We start from the raw sequence: 22094 nt of genomic DNA on the forward strand, positions 1-22094 counted from the left end.
ATAATTTATTCTTTAACAAAAAAAAACTTTTGACTTTCTACACTCAAGATACAAAATCAATGTACAAAAATCAGTAGCGTTTCTTTTTATTTGAGACGGAGTCTCACTATCACCCAGGCTGGAGTGCAGTGGTGCAACCGCAGCTCACTGCAACCTCCGCCTCCCAGGTTCAAGCAATTCTCCTGCCTCAGCCTCCCAAGTAGCTGGGATTACAGGCAGGTGCTACCACGCTTGGCTAATTTTTGTATTTTTAATAGAGATGGGGTTTCACCATGTTGGCCAGGCTGGTCTCGAACTCCTGACCTCAGGTGATCTGCCCACCTCGGCCTCCCAAAGTGCTGGGATTACAGGTGTGAGCCACTGTGCCTGGCCTAAGAATCAGTAGCATTTCTATGCACCAACAATGTTCAGGCTGAGAACCGTATCAGGAATGTGATCTCAGTTACAATAGTCCCCTATACACAAAATAAAATACCAAAGAATACATCCAACCAAGGAGGTGAAAGAGCTCTACAAAGAGAACTATAAAACACTGATGAAAGAAATCATAGATGACACAAAAAAATGGAAAAACATCCCATTCTAATGGGTTGGAAGAACCAATATCATTAAAATGGCCATACTGCCCAAAGCAATCTACAGATACAATGCAATTCCTATCAAATTATCAACATAATTTTTCAGAGAATTAGAAAAAAAATCCTAAAATTCATATGCAACCAAAAAATAGCCTGAATAGCCAAAGCAATCCTAGGCAAAAAAAACAAAGTGGGAGGCATCACATTGCCTGACTTCAAACTATACTACAAGACTATAGTAATGAAAACAGCATGGTATACTGGTACAAAAATAGGCACAGAGATCAATGGAACAGAACAGAGAACCCAGAAATAAAGCCATATACCTGCAACCAACTGGTTTTTGACAAAATCAACAAAAATAAACAATAAGGAAAGGACAACCTATTCAATAAATAGTGTTGGAAAAACTGGCTACCTATATGCAGAAGAATGACACTGGGCCCCTACCTCTCACCATATACAAAAATTACCTCTAGATGGGTTACAGACTAAAATGTAAGACCTCAAACTTTAAAAATTCTAGAAGAAAACCTAGGAAAAAATCTTATGGACATTGCCTAGGCAAAGAATTTATGACTAGACCTCAAAGGCATATGCAACAAAAACAAAAATTGACAAATGAGACTTAATCAAATTAAAGAGCTTCTGCACAGCAAAACAAACTATCAACAGAGAACAGACAACCTACAGAATGGGAGAAAATATTTGCAACTATGCATCCACAAACGACTAATACCCAGAATCTATAAGGAACTTAAGAAAAAACACCACCATTAAAAAAATGGGCAAAGGACAGGAACAGACACTTCTCAAAAGAAGACATACAAATGGCCAACAAACATATGAAAAAATGCTCAACATCACTAATCATCAGAGAAATGCAAATTAAAACCACAAAGAGATACCAGTCAGAATGGCTATTATTAAAAAGAAAAAAATGACAGATGTTAGCAGGATGCAGACAAAAGGGAATGCTTACACACTGTTGGTGGCAGTGTAAATTACTTCCATCCCTGTGGAAAGCAGTTTGGAGATTTTGCAAAGAACTGCAAATAGAATTACCATTTGACCTAACAACCCCATTACTGTGTACCTACCCAAAGGAAAAGAAATTGTTTTACCAAAAGGACATATGCACACATATGTTTATTGCAGCACTGTTCACAATATCAAAATCATGTAATCAACCTAGGTGCCCATCAATAGTGGCACCAGATAAAGAAAATGTGGTACATGTACTCCATGGAATACTACATAGTCATAAAAAAGAATGAAATCATGTTCTTTGCAGCAACATGGATGCAGCTTGGGATTGGCACTTAAGCCATAATCTTAAGTGAATTAACCCAGAAGCAGAAAATCGAATACTGCATGTTCTTATTTATAAGTGGGAGCTAAGCATTGTGTACATATGGGCATAAAAGTGGGAACAAAAGACACTGGGGACTCCAAGAAGGGGAGGGAGGGAGGAAAGGGTTGAAAAACTGGGCATTGGGTACTATGCTCAGTATATGAGTGATGGGTTCAATAGAAGCCTAACCCCAGTGTTATGCAATATAACCATGTAACAAACCTGCACGTGTACCTCCTGAATCTAAAATTAATCTAAAATAAAATCTAAAATTTTATATATATATATATAAAACTGTTCTGACCAGTAAAAAAAGAGCTGAATGAGGATGGTCCCAGTGCTCTGCCTATTTCAGCCCATCACTCTCCCTTCTGCTTCTCTTCACCTCCTGGCCTGGACAAGCCTCACCTGCCCATCTCCTTGAGCTCTTGTACCACTGAGCTGGGCCTTCCCCAACCCATCCTTCACATCCTCCCACTCCTGTCCAGGATTTTGGCCTGCCATGGGATGCCAGAACTTGCCCTGAGCAATTTGTGTTTCTTAAATTTGCTTTTTGGGTAAGGAAGTAGTTTTACATTTCTGATTAGAAAAGAATATGTGCTTATCGTAAAAAGAAATTTGAGTCATGACAGGAGAGCCTGAGAAAGAAAGAATACATCATCTCATCTTCCAGCGCCCAGGGATAATCACCAAATTCTGGGGAGTCTCCTTTCATAGGTCTTTGCATGTGTGCACATTTATCTGTCCAATTTTCCATCAACTGAATACGATTATAATCAACATCTGTCTCTTTGTTTTGCTCACCTGTTCCCCACAGGGCCATCACCGTGTTCCTACCTGGTGACACCACGTCCTTGTGTCCCCATGCTGGCACAGTAGGCCTGCTGCGTCGTTGCATTCATTTTACCTAAGTGAGACCATGCCCATTGCCTTAGCAGTTTGAAGGAGCTATTGGTATATGACAGATATGTATCCTTTATCGGTCCCTTGTGTCTTGTTTTTCCACTTTGTTAACTCATTGTGGAGACCCCTCCAGGTCAGCTGGGAGGGAACCAAAGCATTCCTTTCAAAGATGCTGCAACGTTTTATGGTGAGGACATGGAAGGGCTCACTCACTCAATCCTCTTCTGCCTTCAGACTGTTTTCAATTTTTTCTCCCCATCACAAACTATGCTCCTGTTGCTACCCACACACATGTGTGCTTTCATTTCTGCTGAGTGGCTGCTAGCGAAGGCTGAGCCTTGGGGGTTTGGGTGTGTTTTCTTTGAGTAGACAGTGCCTGCCCTGTCTCAGACAGGTTCACTCTGCTGGTGCACACCTGTACGGTGCTACTGGCTGTCAGAACACTTAAACAATGAAGTCCCCTCCAGTGCCCCTCCAATTGAGATGGAGCAGGGGCCTCCTCCTAGGGCACTGTAGCCTCCCAGCCCCCCAACAGGGCATGGAAATGAAGGAAAATCCCGAGTTCCTTGGAGGGAAATTCCAGGCACCCAGCTAGCCCTGAGAAATAAATGAGCGACTTGACAAACAAGAGGGTAACAGCAGCCTAAAACAACAGCCAAGGAAGCCAGAGTCCTGGGCTGTGTGGTTCCCTCTGGAAACTAAAGAGAACCCCTGAACATGTGTCTCTGAGTTGTTTTTCAGAAACCCAGACCCCCACCAAATGGATCCACCAGCACAGAGACGTCAGATAAGAGGGAACCGAGGACTGAACTCTGAGCAGGCTCTTTGTTCTAAATTTCTTCCTGGGGGGCCTGGGGGAAGTCCCGCCCACAATCCACAGCTAACATTCCTTTCTGGTAACTCAAATTTTTAAACGAAACTTCTCTTCCTTAACCAATTGCAAAACAACAAATTTTTGAATCTACCTACGACCTGGAAGCCCACCCCCACTTCAAGATATTCCGCCCTTTTAGGCCAAAACCAATGTGTACCCTCCATGTATTGATTAATGATTTTGCCTGTTAACTTCTGCTTTCCTGAAATTTACCCCGCCTTTTAAAAACCCTTACCTGTAAGCCATCAGGGAGTTTCGGTCTTAAGAGTGAGCTGCCCAATTCTCCTTTTTTGGTGCCCACAATAAATGCCTTGTGTTCTCCTAGATTCTATCCCAATCTCAGCGTTTGGTTTTGCTGCACTGGGCAAGCAGACCCCAGTCCAGCTCGGTAACACAACTGTCCTCGCCACGACAGCCTCAACCCCAGGATCCTCTGACCGCCCACTGCAACGTGCACCTGGTACAGCAGGCGCTTGGGATCTGCTCCGGTGCTGGCCGAAGCTCTGACCTTGGGCTGCCCAGGCCCACCAGTTATCCCGTGAACACTGCCAGGCTGCAACAATCATGAGCAGAGCATGGGGCTCCATCCTTGCTGGTGTCTGGGAGTTACCCCTTTGTTTTTCCAACCAGACATGTCAGAAATGATATCTCATTGTTAACTTTCATTTGCATTTCCCTAACTACAGGTGAAGTTAGGAGTATTTCCATATGCTGGTTGCCCATTTACATTTTTTCTTTTGTGAATTGCCTATTCATATTCTCTGCTCATTTTTCCACTGGAGTATTTGTATTTTCCTGTCAATGGAAAGGAGCTACTTGTGTATCATAGATAGGCATCTCTTAGCTGTTACTTCTGTTATGGTTACTCCCCCCATCTCTGTTTTGCTTTTTGGCTTTGTTTATGGTTTATCATTCAAGTTTTAAAACATTACATAATCAAATATGCTTATCTTTCCCCTTATAACTTCTTGGTTTCCAAGTCTTCCGAGTGTCTGCGTAATTAGTTTTTCTAAATTAGTTTCCTTTTTTCATTTTAATTTTTACATCATCTGAATTTTTTTTTCTTTTTCTTCTAAGCAACTCTACATGATGAGATTTATTTTTGTAAATGGCATGACAGAGCAGTCCAATTTAATTTTCTTCTTATGCAAAGGCAGTGTGATAGCATCATTAAAATAATATCCCTTTTTCACTGAGTTGAAAAACCTCCACTGTGATACATTGAATTCCTCTGTAGGGGAGTCTACTTCTGGATCTTCCTCTATACTGTCCCCCAATTCTCTCTGTTTTCAAGCACAGCATCTGCTTAACAGTAACCTTACAAATCCAGCAAGGAAAGTGTTCCCTATGTGTTTTCTTTTCTTTTACTTTTTTTTCTTTAAAGACAGGGTCTCACTCTGTTGCCCAGTGTGGAGTGCAGTGGAGCGATCATGGCTCACTGCAGCCTCGAACTCCTGGACTCAAGCCATCCTCCCACCTCAGCCTCCTGAGCAGTTGGGATTACAGTCATGCGACACCATACCTAATTTTTTCTATTAATTTTTATTTTTTTTTTAGACATGAGGTCTCACTTGGTTGCCCTGCCTCTCTATGTGGTTTTTATTTTTTCAAAAATTTTTGACTATGCCAGATTTCTTTTTCCATATGAATCTTTCAATTTTTAAATTGTTTTCTCTCTTTTTTAGTTCCTCTTCACCATCACCACACCCCTACCAAGAAAGATAAAAAATTCTGGCTGAAATTTTACTTGGAAGTGCATTAAGTTTTTATAATAGAATTTGGTAGAACTGACATTTTTATGATATACCGTTTCCTCCCCAATATCAAATCACTGTTAAGAGTTCATTGTATATCCTTTAAAATAACTTTATAGTTGGCCGGGCGCGGTAGCTCACGCCTGTAATCCCAACACTTTGGGAGGCTGAGGCAGGCAAATCACAAGGTCAGGAGTTCGAGATCAGCCTGGCCAACATGGTGAAATGCTGTCTCTACTAAAAATACAAAAAATTAGCTGGGCGTGGTGGCGGGTGCCTGTAATCCCAGCTACTCGGGAGGCTGAGCCAGGAGAATTGCTTGAACCACGGAGGTGGAGGTTGCAGTGAGCTGAGATCACGCCACTGCACTCTGGCCTGGGTGACAGTGCGAAACTCCATCTCAAATAAATAAATAAATAAATAAATAAATAAATAAATAACTTTATAGTTTTTCCTTATATGGGCATTATATTTTATTGTTAGTATGGAGAAAGGCTACTGATTTTTTTGAGAAATGTATTTATCTAAACACTTTGCCAAATAAATTTATTAATCTAGTAGCTTTTAAAAAAATTAGAATCTCTTGTGTTTTCTAGGTCTACCATAGCATTACCAGAAAAGATCATCTTCCCTGTTATTTGACAATATGTTTATTGATTGTTTTCCTGTTTTATCATGTGGTATGACTTCTAAAATAATGTTGAATAAAAACAGTGATATCAGCATTCTTATTTATTATTTTAATGGAAATGGCATTAGAGTTGCACCTTTTTGATGTTAGCTATCTTTATCATATAAAGTAAGGTTCCTCCTATTAATTTTTATTCGTTGTGGCTATTAAATGTTGTTAAATTCCCTTTTAGTGTGAATTGATATAAACTTTATCCTTATGGGTGTAATAAATTATGGTGGTAGCTCTCTTGATATTGAAATATCTGGAATAAACCCTGCTTGGTTATTACATATAGTCATTTAATACACTGCTGCATTCACTTTGCTAATATCACCTTTAGTTTTCTTTTAAATCTTTATTTAATACTTAGATTGGTCTTCAGCCTTCTTTTGAAGCCTGCCTGTATCCAGTTTCAGAACTAAGCTTACACCAGCTTTATAGGATCAATTTGGGGCTGATAAAGAGCCCTGTGGAAATGTCGGCTGTCTAGCGGCTGGGTGAGACTCAGCTGCTCGCCGTGTAGGTCTGTTTCCAATCACTATATGGAAATTGGCCTATTTTCTACAATTTCTTCTAATTTATCTTTTCCTAAGTTTTTATCCATTTCTCTAATTTTTCAAATTTGTTGCCATATTACTCTCATTTAAAAAATATGTAATCATAATTACTGTTCTTTTTTTTAAGAGATGGGGTCTTGATATGTTGCTCAGGCTAGACTGCTGTGGCTATTCACAGGTGTGATCATAGCACACTACAGCCTCAAGTGAGCCTCCTGCCTCAGCCTCCCAAGTAGCTGGGACTACAGTTGTGCACCACCATGGTGCCTGGCTATAATTACTCTTTTTATGATTCCTTTTTTCCTCCAAATCTTGCATATGTTTTTTTTCTATCTCTTTTTTTCCATCAGCCTCATGAGGAGGTTATTATTATTATTTTTTGGACCTTTCAAAGAACCAGATCTTGGATTTACTATCCTCTGGCTTTCATTTGCCTGAGTCTTTATAGTTTGCAAAGTTTCCATTTTCAGAAGAAGAAAGAGACCCAGGAACATTCTGTGGCTTGCTCAAGGTCCCACAGCCTGCTAGCAAGTGACTGAGCTGGAAGTTAAGCTAGGCGACTGACTCCAGGCTGCTCCAAGAGATCTCTGAGCCAAGCTTTTGAAGGCACCATCAGTGGTGCCTGGGATCTCCCAGCAATTTTGTCTTCTTTTAGGTCACCTGTCCCTTTACCTGCTGCTTCAGTTTCTTAGGCACAGGGCTTCTCTCTGGTAACAGACGGGAAGCTCCTCTGAGGCTATGTGCCCCGGGAGACCGTGGGGAGCCTGGAATCTAGAGTCAGATGACCTGGCTTGAATCCTAGCTCTGTGGCTGGCTGTGGGCACCTGTGTCTCAGTTTCCTTATCTGGGTAAAATGATCAACATCAATAGAGCCCACTACCTAGGATGGTTGTGGTGATGATTACACAAATAAAGATAGGTTATCTAAAACCTCAGTGGTCAAATGTGCTTCAGAATCCAGAATTTTTAGGATTTTAGCAGTGGGTATACTTCGTTATGTGCCATCCCCGGTCTAGGGCAACATACTATTTTACAATCAAACAGAGCAGTATTTCTGCAGTGATCCATATGCATATTACATTGAATGGAGAAAGCCTCTAAATAACCTCACCTATTGCTTCAAAGAAGGTTTGTTTACAAACAATGAATTTGCTGCACAGTTTTGAAATATGCAGCAGTTTTCAGATTTTTTAGATTTAGAATCGAGGGTAAGGGATTGCGGACTGTGCAGGTTAACCCATAGGATAGCCTTGGCATGTGGCTGGTGCCTGACCTCTCCAGCTGCTATTGTGTCCACAGCTTCCAAGGTCCAGTTCATGGACATTATTTGCTGAATGTTCATCTGCCAGTCTCCCACGGTGCCCCCTGTGCAGTTCCTCCCTACTCCTAGGGACCTATGCCCAGTCCAGTCCTGGCCTTGGACCCTGCTGTCTGCACACCAGCTAACAGCCTGGCAGCGGGCTGGTGCCAGGAACAGGGGGAGACAAAGCCCTGTGCCCGCCTGCCTTTCCTCCAGGGTCTCCCTCTTCCTCCTGCCTCATCTCAGGTGGACGTTAAGAACTCACATCATCATCAAAGGTGGCATACCAGGACTGGCCTGGCTCCTGACCCCAGAACCCATGGTGCCCCTCAGTGGTCTTGGTCTCCAGCTCAGCCCACAGCTTCACCTGCCTGGCCCCTGGCAGCACCTTGACTGGGGGCCCTTGGTCAGGGTGCTGGGGTGGAGAGTGCAGAATATCATCCCAGGGCAGGTCCTCCACAGTGTGCCTCCACCGGCCAGGGGCTTCTCAAGTTTGCCTTGGAGAGTAGAGCCCTCTCCGCCCCTATGGACAGCCCACCTCAGGGCCTGCAGGAAGCCCTAGTGTCTTTCAAGACATAGCTTCCTCAGCTGGAGTGTGAATGGAGCCACCCAGGAGCCCTGGATCGCGGAGGACTGAGCTGCTCAGAAAGGTGTGCCCCATAGCAGCCTACCTGGATGGCAATGGGGACAATCTTGTTGGCCAGGTTCTTATACAGCAAGCAGATGGGAGCAGCCAGGAACTGGAGTGTGCAGGGGTCTGTTTTGTTGGCATCGATGCCATCCAGCAGCTCAAAGTCCACGATGAAAATGTTCCCTTGCTGCAGGAGGCAGAGAGATGTGTCCAAATCAGGCTCAGCAGATGGACCAAAAATCAGGCTTGGGGAAAGAGTGATGACCTCTGGGGACCCCTCTCCCTTTCCTGCGACTCAGCGGAGTTCAGAATGTGTACTTTTCTCCTCTGACTCCAAGGCTGATTGATTCACATGGAAGGTGTTCACAGGTTGTGACAGTTCGGGGTAAGGTGAAGGAATGGCAGCAGCTCATTCGGCATTTGTGGTGTCTGAAACCTGCTTGACTGGCACGAAAGATGAGAGACCGCCCTGAGTGTCAGTTTACTAAGAAGAAAGAGGTTAGGTGAAATAGATGTGACGAGTTAAATGCCAAAAAATGATGCCGCCGGAATCTACACAGAAGTCAAAACTGGGCGAACTCAACCCCAGTCAGAGCCAGGACAGGGGTCTCCCTTGGGAGGAAGAGACAGGAAGCGGGGCGGGGCTGTCCGCCGGGTAGGGTAGGGGGGCTGCGGGGGAAGGAGGAGGGGATTCTGCACAGACAGGGGCATCTACAGGGTTTGAGAGGGGTCTCCAGGAGGTAGGGAAGGTCTGCGGGGGCGGGAATGAACGCGTTTCGGGAGAGGGGCTGCAGAAGCAGAGGGGGAAGGGTCTGCAGTGGCTGGGGAGGTGGGGTTGGTCTGCAGGGTTGGCGTGTTGTGCCCTGGTCTGAGACTGGCGACACGGCGGGTCATTTGTGTAAATTCGTCAGGCTTGCTGACCCGCGGATCCGTGCCCTTTGCTGTAGGAGCCAACACACCTCGACACACAACGAGCGTGCCGGTGAAGTGGGAGGCGGGCGGCTGCTCCGAGCCGCGCAGTGGGTCCCGCAGAGGGGCCCCTAGGAACGCCAGGTGCAGGGTAGGCCTGCTGGGCCGGGAAAGCAGCGCTTAGGCCGGGGGCATGGCCGCTCCTTCTGAAGCCTTTTCTGTTTCCTGAGTGATGAAGGAAAGGGTGAGGGTCCCGGCTGCGGAGGGGTCAGGATCTACTCTGCCTGGAGACATCCCAGAGCGGTCCCCTGCAGCTCCACCGACCGTGCCAACAGGTAGGACCCCCGGGCTGCCCGGCGGCACGCAGGACAGAAGCCACCCACCCAGGACGGCAGGAGCTCGGAGCCTGGCCACCGCCCTCCTCCTTTATGTCGTGTGACACCAGGGATGAGCTCTGAGCATCTGTCGCGATGGGCAGGGGGAGCGGGGGTGGGGACGGGGACTTTCCCCGCGGAGGCACTCAGGGCACCTTGTGTTGAGGGGGGCAGGTGGAGATCCTTGGGTTGGTCGGGCACATTGGTGTTTTGCCTTCTAGGACTACGGCTGGACAGCTGGACTTTGAGAGCTGAAGTGACCATCAGACTCTACCCAGAAGGAATGAGCCGCTAATCCAATCTTGAGACTACCCAGGCTGGTGAAGGTGATACTGGGAATAGGAGGCCTGGGATTTGGGGCCAATGCCTGCAGCATTTCTCTGTTATCCCAAGCCTCCCTTTCATCTTTCTGGAAAACGAGGGGGCGGGCCTACCTTTCAGTTCTGACGTTTTAAGATTCTGCTTCTGACAGTGGAGTTTTTGACTGTCTAGAATCCCTGTCCCCTCTGGGTCAGCGTATTCCATTCTCCTGGCCGTGGGCACTGGCTCACAGAATCAGTGAGGCCTGAGGATGGCCTAAGACATCTGCTGGGAGTGCTGGGAAACAGGGTCTTTCTTGCTGGGAGTGGGTGGTGTTTGCTAAGCTGGTGGAAGGTAAATCTGAAGCTGCTGGTGATCATTCTTTACCTCCACATAAGGAAACCCTCCTAAGGAAAAAACCACCAGAGGCAGAGGATTGAGACATGGAGAGAGAGAGAGAGAGACAGTGCAGGGGATGATCTGAGCCCTGGTCCCAAATGAGTTAGCATTGCTTTTTACTGTTGCCTGAGCCAATAGAGTTGTTGGATTAAACCAAATGGAGTTGATTTTTGTGATTTGAAACCAAAGAATCCAAATATAAAGTCTAAGAACTCAAACAAACTTGAGCTGGAACACTGAATCAATACCAGCAACAGGGATACAATTTCTCTATTCATGTTCCAGAAAATAACTGCACATTTTAAAAAACAATGGAGGTATTTTTAGTAGGCCACAAGCTTGCTGTAGATCACTAAGGTGCTGCCAGATGGGTAGCGTGAATGACTGTGGGGATTAAGAATCATGCTGGTGTGTAGGAGATGGGGCAGTGTGTGTTTAAGAGTCTAGTCAGTGAGGGGTGGGTCAGCTCAAAGGAAAGGTGACCCATAACCCACATGCCCTGGAGGTGGCCAGGACTCCCAGTGGGAGGCTGATGCCCTGCCCAGGTGCTGAGGACGGCCGCTCCTTGGCTGCTGGGTGCAGAGATGGCTGCTCAGAGTCTTCCAATTCTAGGATTCTATATGGCTTAAGGTTCTATGATCTCTGACTTGAAGTTTGAAACCTATAGCCACCGAATCAATGTTACTACGTCTAGCAATTCAGTCCACTCAGGAACACAGATGCTCTCTCAGTGTGTGGGGGATTGTAACTGTCAGCTGTTCACATGCCCAGGAAGTGCTCTGGGCCTGGTTGGGTGCAGGAGGAGGACGTTAGGAAGCACTGCCTGTACTGGGGCAGGAGACTTGCCCAGGGACTTCAGCTGGGTGGGTGGCCCTCTAGATTCAGGTGGGCCAGGTACTGGGGCTGTAGGATTATGTCTAAAGGGCACCAACCATCCCTCTCCAACTAGGGCCCCAGGGTAAGCTGAGCTCAAAAGACTGGAAGCAGCAGAGGCCACCTGGACACCTGGGGATAGGCAGCAGGGCCTGGGTGGCAGGAGGCCCCATCACGCTGGCTCCATGGGGAAGAGGCAGGCTGATGGGCCAGCGCCTGTTGCTGAGCCCCACCAGATCCAGGTGGAGTTGGTTTGAACTTCTTCTCAGCCTTGCAGCTGGAGGCGGCTGAGTCTGTAGGTGAGAGTGGGGAGGAGGATGCGACAGGAGCATGGGCAGCAGCATTTCTAAGGAGAAAGTCAACCATTCTGTTGGGTTTCTCCTCGTGCCCCTTTTTTATTCTCACACAAGGTCTGCCTCTGTCTCCAGTGTTCTCCCCTTTGCAAGGTGGGTGACAACCGATGACCTTGTGTATAAAGCACCTGTCACAATGCCTGTCTCACCACAGGCCCCTAATCAACGGTAGCTCCTGTAATTATTGATACTGATAGTGAAAATATTGACATTATGTTCCCAGACTCGAGCATTATGGAGAAACATTCCCTGCAATTCCTCCTCTGATGTTGCACAACACAGTCTGCATAATGCCCAGGACCCTGGCTGACACTGCTGCCAGGAAAAGGAAGCGGCTGCTCTAGGCCAGATGGACCTGCAGTTAGCATCTTGGGGGCCTATGAGCACTGGCCAGGAGGAAGTGCCTTCCACCTGACAGACTGTGACCTTGGCCACTTCCCCAGCCCATCAACCCCTACCTGGACCTCCTGCTCCAAGCTGAGCTGCCGCTCCAGGCTGCATTCTACCATCTCCGTGGTCACCGGAAGCTTCTTAGGCAGCTCTGTGCAGCGCTGGATCAACACAGGGTTGCAGCCATTCAGGAACTGGTAGCCAAACATCAGGTCTTCCTGCCAGTGATTCATGACCCGCTCTACCAGGAGAGAAGCGAGGCCCACCCTGAGCTCTGAGTAGAGGGCAGCCAGGGCCGTGGCCCTCCTGACCTCACCTGAGAGCAGAGTCCCTGCTTGGTCTCCTCCCCCAAGTGCTCCCTGGATGGGCACAGCTCCAACTGCTGCCCCCTGCCCGTCACTGGGTCACGCTGTGGCACCAACTCATCATACCTGAGCTGGCCCTTAGTGGCTCAGAAGCCTCCTGGGGCACTCAGGTCCTTCAGCCCAGCATGGAGTGTCCAGGATGGAAGGAGGAGGGCGTGGAGGAGAGTCTCTGGGGGCAGTTTGCCAAGTTTGGTTCCCCATGTGCTGATTTCAGCACCTCTTCTTGTCCAGCCATTCCTGCCTCCTTAACGTCCTTCCCATGCCATGACTGGCCACTATGAAGCTAGAGCTCTCATCAAACACATCCTAGTCCAAAGGAACCCAAAGTTGCTTTCATGTAAATGCCTAAAACACAAGCCAAGTTCTGCCTTTGCTCTGTTCAGAAGCACAAATGATTGATTTGTGCCAAGAAAATATTCTGATACTTTTGAGACTTTTGATAGTAAAATGAGGTCGAGGGTGCTTGAGCTTGAATATCTGAGGAGGAGAAACCTCTGGGCACAAGGGTGACCACAGTGATGGCAAAAGGTGTGGAGTGTAGGGGGTGCTGTTCAGGGTGGCATGGTGGCAGCGAGGCCCCCATGCTGCAGCAGGTAGGAAAGCCCTTGTCAATTTCCTGGCAAGTCTCAGACAGGAGAGCAGCATCCCCTGTCCCCAGCACCACTTGGGCCCCCAGAGGCACACTCACCAGAAATAGTGTTGCTGATCTTGACAAAGATTTTCTCAAAGTCAGCGAAGTCATTCCAAGAAGACTGGAACATGTGCATGAAGCGGTTGATGAACAGGTTCTCCATCCTGCAGACCAGGAGAGAGGTCATCTTGTACACACCAGCCATGCCTCCCTCTGCAGATCCCCTTCACACCGAGCTCTCAGGGGTCCTCACAACCCCGCCCCCTCCAGGCAGCTCTGCAGAGGCAGGTGATTGGCTTTGCAGAACCAGGACAGAAACTGGCATCTATACGGGATGCTGTTCTACTGAACCTCACCTGTCGAAGAGACAGGCCAGTACCCTCCAGAATAGCCTACAATGCCTTGAATTCCATTCACACATGTGTTCATTCATTCATTCATTCATTCTTTCTTTCTTTCTTTCACTCATCAGGGACTTGCTGTCCCCCACTCGGTGGTCCAGTCCCTGAGAAAGCTTCTAGGAACACAGATCCAGCTGCTCTACTGTATTGCCTGGATTTTGGGGCGATGAACAGTTCAATTGACTTGAAAACTCATTTATTTTCTGCTAGATGGCTCCGTGCTTGGTGCTGAGGAGGACAGAAGTTTCCAAATGCTCACTGCACAGGACAAGAAAATAGAAACCCAAGGCCAGAGCTTGCTAAATTCAGAATGCAGGCTGCAGGTACTAAGGAGTGAGATGTGAGTGTATGAGCAATCCCCAGGGCTTCCTGGAGGAGGCAGGGTGTGGGATGGGTCCAGGAAAGGTGAAAAAGAGGGGAGAGCCTTCCCAGGCTTCCTCCATAACCCTGCAGGGTGCAGGACAGGAGCGTGGGAGTGCTGCCCAGTGTTCACCATGACACACTGTGCCTCAGTTTCTCTCTCTGGCACACAAAAGACTGAGATTAACAAGATAGCCTGTTGCCTCTCCACCGTCAGTGCTCAATCACTGCCCACTCTTCAGCCTTGACTCTCGCAGCCCCTCAGAGTTCAGGTCTTTGCCTTGGGCCTTTGCACATCCGTTTCCTTCAGGCTGGAATGCTCTGTGCCCCTTTCTTTTCTGCTGTGGACTAAATTGTGCTCCCCAAATTCATGTGTTGAATACTTGACCCCCAGTGTGATGGCATTAGGAGGTGGGGCCTTTGGGAGGTGATTAGGGTTAGATGAGGTCATGAGGGTGGGGCACCCGTGATGGGATTAGCGTCCTCGTAAGAAGAGGAAGGCACCAGAGGGCTTATTCATGCCCTGTCCCCCTCTCTCCTCCTCCAAGTGACCATGCTGTGGGAACACAGAGACATCTGCAAGCTGGGAAGAGGGCCCTCACCAGCAAGTGGATTGGCTGGCACCCTAATCTTGGACTTCTAGCCTCCAGACCTGTGAGAGACAAACGTCTGCTGTTTAAGCCATTTGGTCTGTGGTATTTTGATGTGGCTGTCCCAATAGACTATGCCATTCTCTTACTGCACACATGGGGTGAGTGTGTCTGGAGGGCTCACTGGAGTGTTGCTGTCTCTGTTCATTTCCTCTGTAGCTCTTACTGCAGCTTAAGTGCAAACTCATGTGTATGAATCTGTGCCCGCTGCCCTATGCATGCTGAGGGCACGGTCATGTCTGCACTTTACTCAGCATTGAGCCCAGGCCTCCTAGTGTCCAGAGGGGCTCCTGCAGCATCGCCTCATGGACTAAGAGGTGACCTCACCTGGTGCAGGGGACTGTGCCCGGGGCACTCCTCTAGTGGCTCCCCTTCCTGCCCACCCCCGAGGAGGCAGCCCTAGGTGGCCAGGACCCAGTGCTCTGCCTGGACCCACTTCTCAGGTGGAGCATGGCTGGGTCTGAGCTGTAGACACACACCTTGTCATGGGGAAAGCTGGGGAGTCAGGGACCTCCCCACATCCTCCTGATCCAGCAGAATCAGAGGATGGAGGCTGTGGAGCGCCTGGCTGATGGGACACAGGGCTTGGTGACATCCCAGCTCTGTTGTCCCAGGGGAATCACCCTGTGAACATGCATGAAGGCAGCAAACTGGAGCAACCACAGGGGGGAACTCCTAGGATAAGCAGGAGACACTGGGGGTCTCTCCCACCTGCCCTGCCAGGTCTAGGGGTGCATCCAGGCAGAACAGCAATCCCCTTCCATTCTTTCTTAGCTTAACAAATGCTTCTTTCCTTTGTCCTGGCTACCCTCGGTCTCCTAGGAGGCCATGATGCTTAGGAGAGGGTCCTGGGGCCACAAGGCTGGAGGCCTTTGTGAGTACTATCTTTTTCTCCTCATGTGTCAGGACGAACAAGCAGCCTGCAGGTGACCAAGAGGGTGTACTGCTGGAAGTTGCCATGGCACAGCCTGGGCAGTGTGGCCGGCTTTGTGATGGGCTGCATACAGTAGGTGCTCAGTGCTACAGCAACCTGGAGCTGTCGAATAATACCAGCATCATCTTCCAGTCCTTCTGGTACCTTCTTCACTTGGATCCAGCCCCTCGTGGGGAAGGAGGGGCTTTTACACAGGTGCTTGCTTCCAGGGAGGCTGCTGTGGCCTCACCATGGCTACGACCAGCAGCCAGGCACTGGAATACCCAGAGAAGCTTCTTTCAGCCTTGCTGCCTCCTTCCTCCCCCAGCACCCCTCGTCAGCTGAGTGTTCTGGGCTAGGAACCCTTGTCAATCTGGAGGAGTAAACCTCACTGTAGCATCTGGTGTCAGTCTGGGTGGGGAAAAGAACTTATTTCTGGGAGATGAGAGGCCTTCCCAGGCCCCGAGAGCCCTGTAGGGCCTGAAGATGGCCCAGCGCCAGATGGTGCCCCAGAAAGAGGTCCTGTGCTGGCGCGCCTGAGGTCCAGGGTGGTCGCTCGCCCCTGTTCTTTGGAGGAACCAGGAGTGAGTCACCATCTACCCAGCTGGGTCTGTTTGATCTCAAAACAGGAGGTTTACTCTGAAAACAGGGTGGGTGTGGTAGTTCTCAGAAGAAGCCACAGATCTAGGAAGAAGTGGAGTTAGGAGGAACATATTTGCATGTCATCTAGAGGCAAAATATTTCTATATCCTTACAGAAAACTGGAATATTCAGGGCTTCGAAGATCCGCTTTTGTAAACAGAAGGAACCTGCAGGCCAGAGAGGGCACCAGGCTTTTTCAAGGCCACACAGGCAGGTAACAGCCACCTTGATCACCTGGCCTAGGGGTGGTGACCTAGCTTTCTCCTGAATCTTCAGCTTTCTCCTGTGCCAAACTGTGGCCCAGGCTGGGCACCAGCTGTTGGCCGTGTGCCAGGTGAGCCCCCCACCCCTGGCCCCTATTTCTCTCAGGACGGGCCACATTTCTGCACTGTCCCGCCTCACTGGGAAGGAAACTCTCTTTCTCAATTTCCTTTAATGAGGAGGCCATTGAGGTTCACCTGACCTCTGTCTCCCTGCTCTTTCTTTCTGCTAACAGCTTTTCCATTTTTTACGCCACAGTTGTGCTGTGCAGGGCGGGAGCAAAGCTTGCTGAGGAGGGCTGGCCCCCTTCCAGGCACAGCAGGTGGCTAGGAGGAACTGCCTGCCAGAATTACTCAGAAGCAGCGGCAAGGAAACCAAGCTGTCCCCAGCCAGAGGTTTAACGGGGAAGGCCTCCTTGGTGACTTCAGCCAAGTTTCAGTTTCCTGCCAGTGGGCACTGAGTTTAACCCACTCTAGGGGGTGAGTGTAGCCGTCCAGATTTTAGCAAGGGCCCTAGGGGATTCTGACACAAGCTGTACTTTGAGAACCACTGCTGAAGAGTTTGCAATGTTTTCCAAATTAATTTGACTACAGAACAAATCGTTTTTTTGAGGGAAACATGACTTCATGCTTTGTATTAACTCTTGGTCTTATTTTATGACGCATTTTTAACAACAACGTGATGCTACCTTAGCAAATAAAATTGAAATTTTCTAGCCTTGTCTTTTAGATGGGATTCCCCCCTACATTTTCCAAACAAATTTAGTTTACAATGGGACACATCTCTTGATTTCATAACAAAATTTAATGAAAGTTAGTATGTTTTATAGGCATCAGTTAATAGAAGGGGATTATTTTTTAAATTTCCAAGGATTTCAGAGGCTTTCGGGTAGCATTTGGGAAGTTAAGTGGGAGAATCCTACTTGTGTCACAGGAAAAGTGGTTCCTATGAGTTCTTTGGTGACTTGGGGCCAAATGGTTTCTGAGTTGGGATGACGATAAGAGGGGATGTGGTCTTCTTCCCATATACAAACCCACGCTCTGCTTTCCAAAGCCAGGCCAGCAGGCCCCCTCCTCTTCCGGCCTCCCTTTCCTCCGCCATCACTTCTCCGGATCCCCAGCCTGGGCCCTCACCCTTCCTCGTGCTGGTACGTCCCTCCCTTCCTCCACACGCACTCTGCCCGTCCACTGAGCTCAGGGCCCTTCTCTTCTGGCCTGGCCCCTCCGCAGCCTTCCTTGCCTGGGGGACTATCGCTCCTTCCCTGCACCCCTGGTGCCTTTTGTTTTTGTCTTTTGAGACAGGGTCTCACTCTGTCGCCCAGGCGGGAGTTCAGTGGCGCAGATCAACTGCAGCTTCCACCTCCCCGGCTCAACCGATCCTCCCGTTCGGGCATGCCCGAACACTGGGATTACAGGCGTGAGCCTCCGCATCCACTCCCTACCGATCATCCCCCTTCAGGACGCTGCCATCCATGTAGCTGGGTCGCCTGGAGCACGGGGCATGTGGCTGGCCTGCGGGGCTGCGGCAGAGCCGGTGGGAGTGGCTGCCCTCAGAGCGCACCCCCTAGGGCCTCTGCCTGCCCCTAGGCTCCCTCTCCCCCGTCCCTTGTCGGGAGTCCCTCGTCAGCTTCTCTGCTCAGCCCGGCTGCGCAGCGCTCTCAACCCAACCCCTGGACTCATCTTCGCCCCAGCCTCCTTCGTGCCCAGCGTCCCTTGTAAATGACCCCCCGGGCCGGGTGCCCCGCTTTCTCCCTCGGTCTCTTCCCCGTGGCCTGCTCTCCGCCCGCCCGCGCTCGCCCGGCCTCCCTGCCTCTGCGCCTTCACCTGACCACAAAGGCGGCCAGGGCAGCCTTCGGGCGGCTTGACTGTCACGGCTCCCTATTTGCCCCTGGACGTGGGAAACTCGGGCTCATAGCGCCTCTACGTACACTGCGGCACAGACTGGCGTTTCCTACACCGCCTACACCGGAAAGCGCCCATGTGGTCCTGGGGTGAGGGCGGCTCCATCCGCCACCCTTCCCGGGGCTGCTCCCGCCCATTCTCATAGGAGGAAATCGCAGGGCGTGTGAGCCCCCAACCCCTCGCCCCCACCTCTTCCAGGACCGGCCGCATTTCTGCACTGTCCCGCCCCACTGGGAAGGAAACTCTCTTTCTCAATTTCCTTTAATGAGGACATTGTCTTTTCCGCCCTGCCACCCCCTGCAATCGTCTTCCAGGCTGCAAACAGTGAGTGGGGAGGTGAACACATCAGCTGCTCCTCCCTCCACACCACCAGGAAATTTCGCAAATCACTTGGCTCTCGGCGGCCTGGCCTCACCACACCTGTGCCCACAGTCTCTCTCCGCTGCAGCCCCCTGTGCCATTCTCCAGACCCCACGTACGTCTGCCTGGGCCCAGTAAGACCTGGCCGGATGGCCCCCGGCTGCAAAGCCTTCCTGGGCCCCATCAGAGAGGACGCCCAGGTGGAGCGAGGGTCCCCTGCCCACCCCGCAAGCCCAGGGGCCCTTCCAAGATTGCAGCCCTAGGCCGGTGTGTGATGGTGGAGACACGGTCCCAGAGGGCCTGAACCAAGAATGGAGAAGACAAAGGCTGTCTTTAGGGAGAAACTTCCCTGAGGGGCTGATGTGTGCGGTCCCATTTTAATCTCACAACAACCCTGGGGAGGAGCTGGGGCCCGGTCTCATTGTTCATTTGAGGACACCGATGCTCAGGGAACTTAGACGACTTCCCTAGGGCCCCCCTAACCCCCACCGGCCCAGGGCCCCTCTCCCAGGCACCCCTCATCCCCACACAGGCTCCTCTGAGCTGCTTCCTTGTGGTCCAGCCCCCTTGGCTCAGCTCCTCAAATACAGGGACACCTCTTCTCTCCGCCGCAAAACTCAAGGGTCTCCGTCCACTGTGCCGGCACAGAGGCGGTGCTCAGAGTGGGGCTAAGCTTACTGTCCAGCCAGCTGCGCCAGGAGGGGCAGAAGGATTCCTTCGCTCTGCTCCTGCCAATAGGCCATCACTCAAGGGGATAAGTGACAGGACGATGTGGAGAAACGTGGGCTGCAGCACTTCTGGGGCCGAGGGCAGGGTGGGCAGCACTGGGGAGCACAGGGGAGGGGACCTCACTGAGGCCAGGGGCTTCTAGAAGCTTCTGCAAGGAGGGGCCCCTCACCCATGTCTTGGCCAAGAAGTGGGGAGGGTGGGTGTGGCAAAGGAAACAGCCAGGTCAGAGACAAGAGATGCTCTGCAAAGCCCTGCTGGCTCCCCACGGTGGAGCATCCTATGCATGTAGGACCCGAGAGACGGCAGGGACGGGCGCGTCCCTATGGATGTGTCTCCATTTCTGGGCAGAGATGTCTTGGCTCTCACCTGCAGTTGAGCCAACCAAGAAATTACATTTACTTTTTAGAGCAAACTTCCAACAAATTATACAAGCACTTGAGAATGAGCCCTCCCACTGTCTTGAGAGATGGAGCCCAGGGAGGCAGCTGGAAAGATGCTCCTGCCCTCACTCAGGAGAGATGGTGGAGCTGGGAAAGGAGGAGGCACTCCCTGGGACCCAGCAGATGGACTTGACTCAGCAAATAGATGCAACCATATGTGGGGGGTGGGGAGGCCCAGAAAGGCATACAGGCCAGTGGTCTTAATCCTGGCTATACACTGGAATCCCCCAGTAGCCCTAAAATACAACTGTGCTGGACTGCCCCTGGTTCCACAGTTTGTGCAGAGTGGGCAGCATGGCGTCTGTAACACTAAACACACAGGATTGAGAGCCATATATCTAGGCTGTTGTTAGCCATGATGGGGATACATGAAAAGGAGGTGCACAGTTACCTTCTATACCACAGGATAGGTGCTCATTAAACCCTGTTAAAATGGACTGTGACCCAGCTGGCACTCAGGGGCACTCAGGGGCCAGGTGGGTCACACTTTCATTTTAATAGGATTTAATGAGCACCTATTCTGTGACAGCTGCTAAGATACAGAGGCTCCTGAGATACAGAGATGACAATGACCTTCAGAAACACTGAGCGGAGATAAGAAAGGCACAGTCTGGCCTTCACTCCACCATTAATTCCTCCATCCATCCATCCATCCATCCATCTCTCTGTCTACACTTCCATCCATCCACCCATTCGCTATCCACCCATTTGCTATCTACCCATCAGTCCATCCATCCACCCATCTATCCATCCATCCATCTCACTATCTATCCATCCATCCATCCATCCACCATCCATGAATCCATCCATCCGTATATCAGTTTCTCATCTATCCCTCCATCCACCCACCATCCACCTCTTCTTCCCTCCTTCCTCCTTCCCTTCATCCATCCATTCATCATCCGTCTCTCAACCCATCCATCTGCCTGTCCATCGGTTTGATTGTCCATCCATCCAGTATTCCTCCATTCCCTCCAAACTGGGTGGCAGTACTCTCCACCTCACTACCTCACCATCCTTATCATTCCCTCCAAACTGTCTCTTTCACAAGGGCCTTCTGTCCTGCTTGTCCCATCCTGGTCTGGGACCTATCCCACTAAAGCTACATGGCTTTGATCAACAATCCCAATCCCAGAGTAGGGGAAGGGAAGTGAGCCCTTAACTGCCATGTTTCCAGGGAGATGATGGATACTGCTGCATTACTAGTCCAGATGTTAGGTTTTAATTTTTCTCTCTAGTAGACCCCAATTATGGCAGGAGAAAAATGCCCCAGCTTTGGACACAAACAGACCGGGATTCAAATCCTGGTTTTGCCAATTTCTGCCTAAATGACTTTAGGCAAACTCCTTGACCTTGACCCCTTGGAGACTCAGTTTCCCCACCTAGAAATGGTCAATAATATTATTTACTTCCCAGGATGGCCACGAAGCTTAAAATAGATTATTGTACCCCCCAAAACAATATATAATAATAATAATATTATTATTTTAAGCTTTGAAGACTGGCTGGGTTCTCAGCCCCGTCTCCCTGCTGGGTGTGCAGACCCAAAGCCAGGGTCCCACCCTCATAGACTGTCATCTTTGGGTGTGGGGTTGGCCTGGCACTGGGAGGTGCTAGTGCTCCTCAGAGGATTCTAGGTGTAAAAGGAAATGAAAATCTTTGGACCCCAATTCACTCTGCCAAAAGGGAAAAATTAAACTGAAAGCTGAGTCATGCAAGAAACGAAGATAGCTACAGATAAAAGGTGAAAACCTCCACAGGTAGCTCTCGGTATTCACCTTATCAAGTGCTGATGTACTAAGCACAAGAGGAATACATAACTTGATTATTCCCCTACCTGCTCCTTTTCTTTTGCAACATGTGGATTCAGTAATGTGACCATGCCCTGCCTTTCTTCCCTCCAGCCTGTTTTTCTCCTTTAAATATTGATGCCCTTAAAGCCATCTTTGGAAAAAGGCACAGACCACCAACCATTCCTGTGGATTTGTGTTCCTTTTTTCCATGTATGTCCTTTTTCTTATTATACTTTAAATTCTAGGATACATGTGCACAATGTGCAGGTTTGTTACACATGTATACATGCGCCATGTTGGTGTGCTGTACCCATTAACTCGTCATTTACATTAGGTATATCTCCTAATGCTCTCCCTCCCCCCTCCCCCCACCCCATGACAGGCCCTGGTGTGTGATGTTCCCCTTCCTGTGTCCATGTGTTCTCA

General features: G+C 49.5%; 1 protein-coding gene and 1 long non-coding RNA gene across 5 annotated transcripts in view; one reads left to right on the plus strand and one right to left on the minus strand.

Moving 5' to 3' along the window:
• ALOX5 (arachidonate 5-lipoxygenase) overlaps window positions 1-22094 on the minus strand; it is a 76359-nt gene that overhangs the window by 8627 nt on the left and 45638 nt on the right. For all 4 annotated transcript variants that reach the window (XM_058435792.1, XM_032142624.2, XM_058435793.1 and 1 more), the window contains 3 exons: window positions 13276-13382; window positions 12291-12463; window positions 8665-8811 (listed from right to left, as the gene is read on the minus strand). In XM_058435792.1, the coding sequence (XP_058291775.1) occupies window positions 8665-8811; window positions 12291-12463; window positions 13276-13382 (427 nt within the window). The remainder of the gene's footprint in view (window positions 1-8664; window positions 8812-12290; window positions 12464-13275; window positions 13383-22094) is intronic.
• LOC131382956 (uncharacterized) lies at window positions 10102-14636 on the plus strand. The gene is made up of 3 exons (XR_009212589.1): window positions 10102-10233; window positions 13830-13942; window positions 14528-14636. It is a non-coding gene; the product is annotated as an uncharacterized LOC131382956 (long non-coding RNA).

This window comes from Hylobates moloch, unplaced genomic scaffold (genome assembly GCF_009828535.3).
Source record: "Hylobates moloch isolate HMO894 unplaced genomic scaffold, HMol_V3 SCAFFOLD_3, whole genome shotgun sequence".
Lineage (NCBI taxonomy): Eukaryota > Metazoa > Chordata > Mammalia > Primates > Hylobatidae > Hylobates > Hylobates moloch.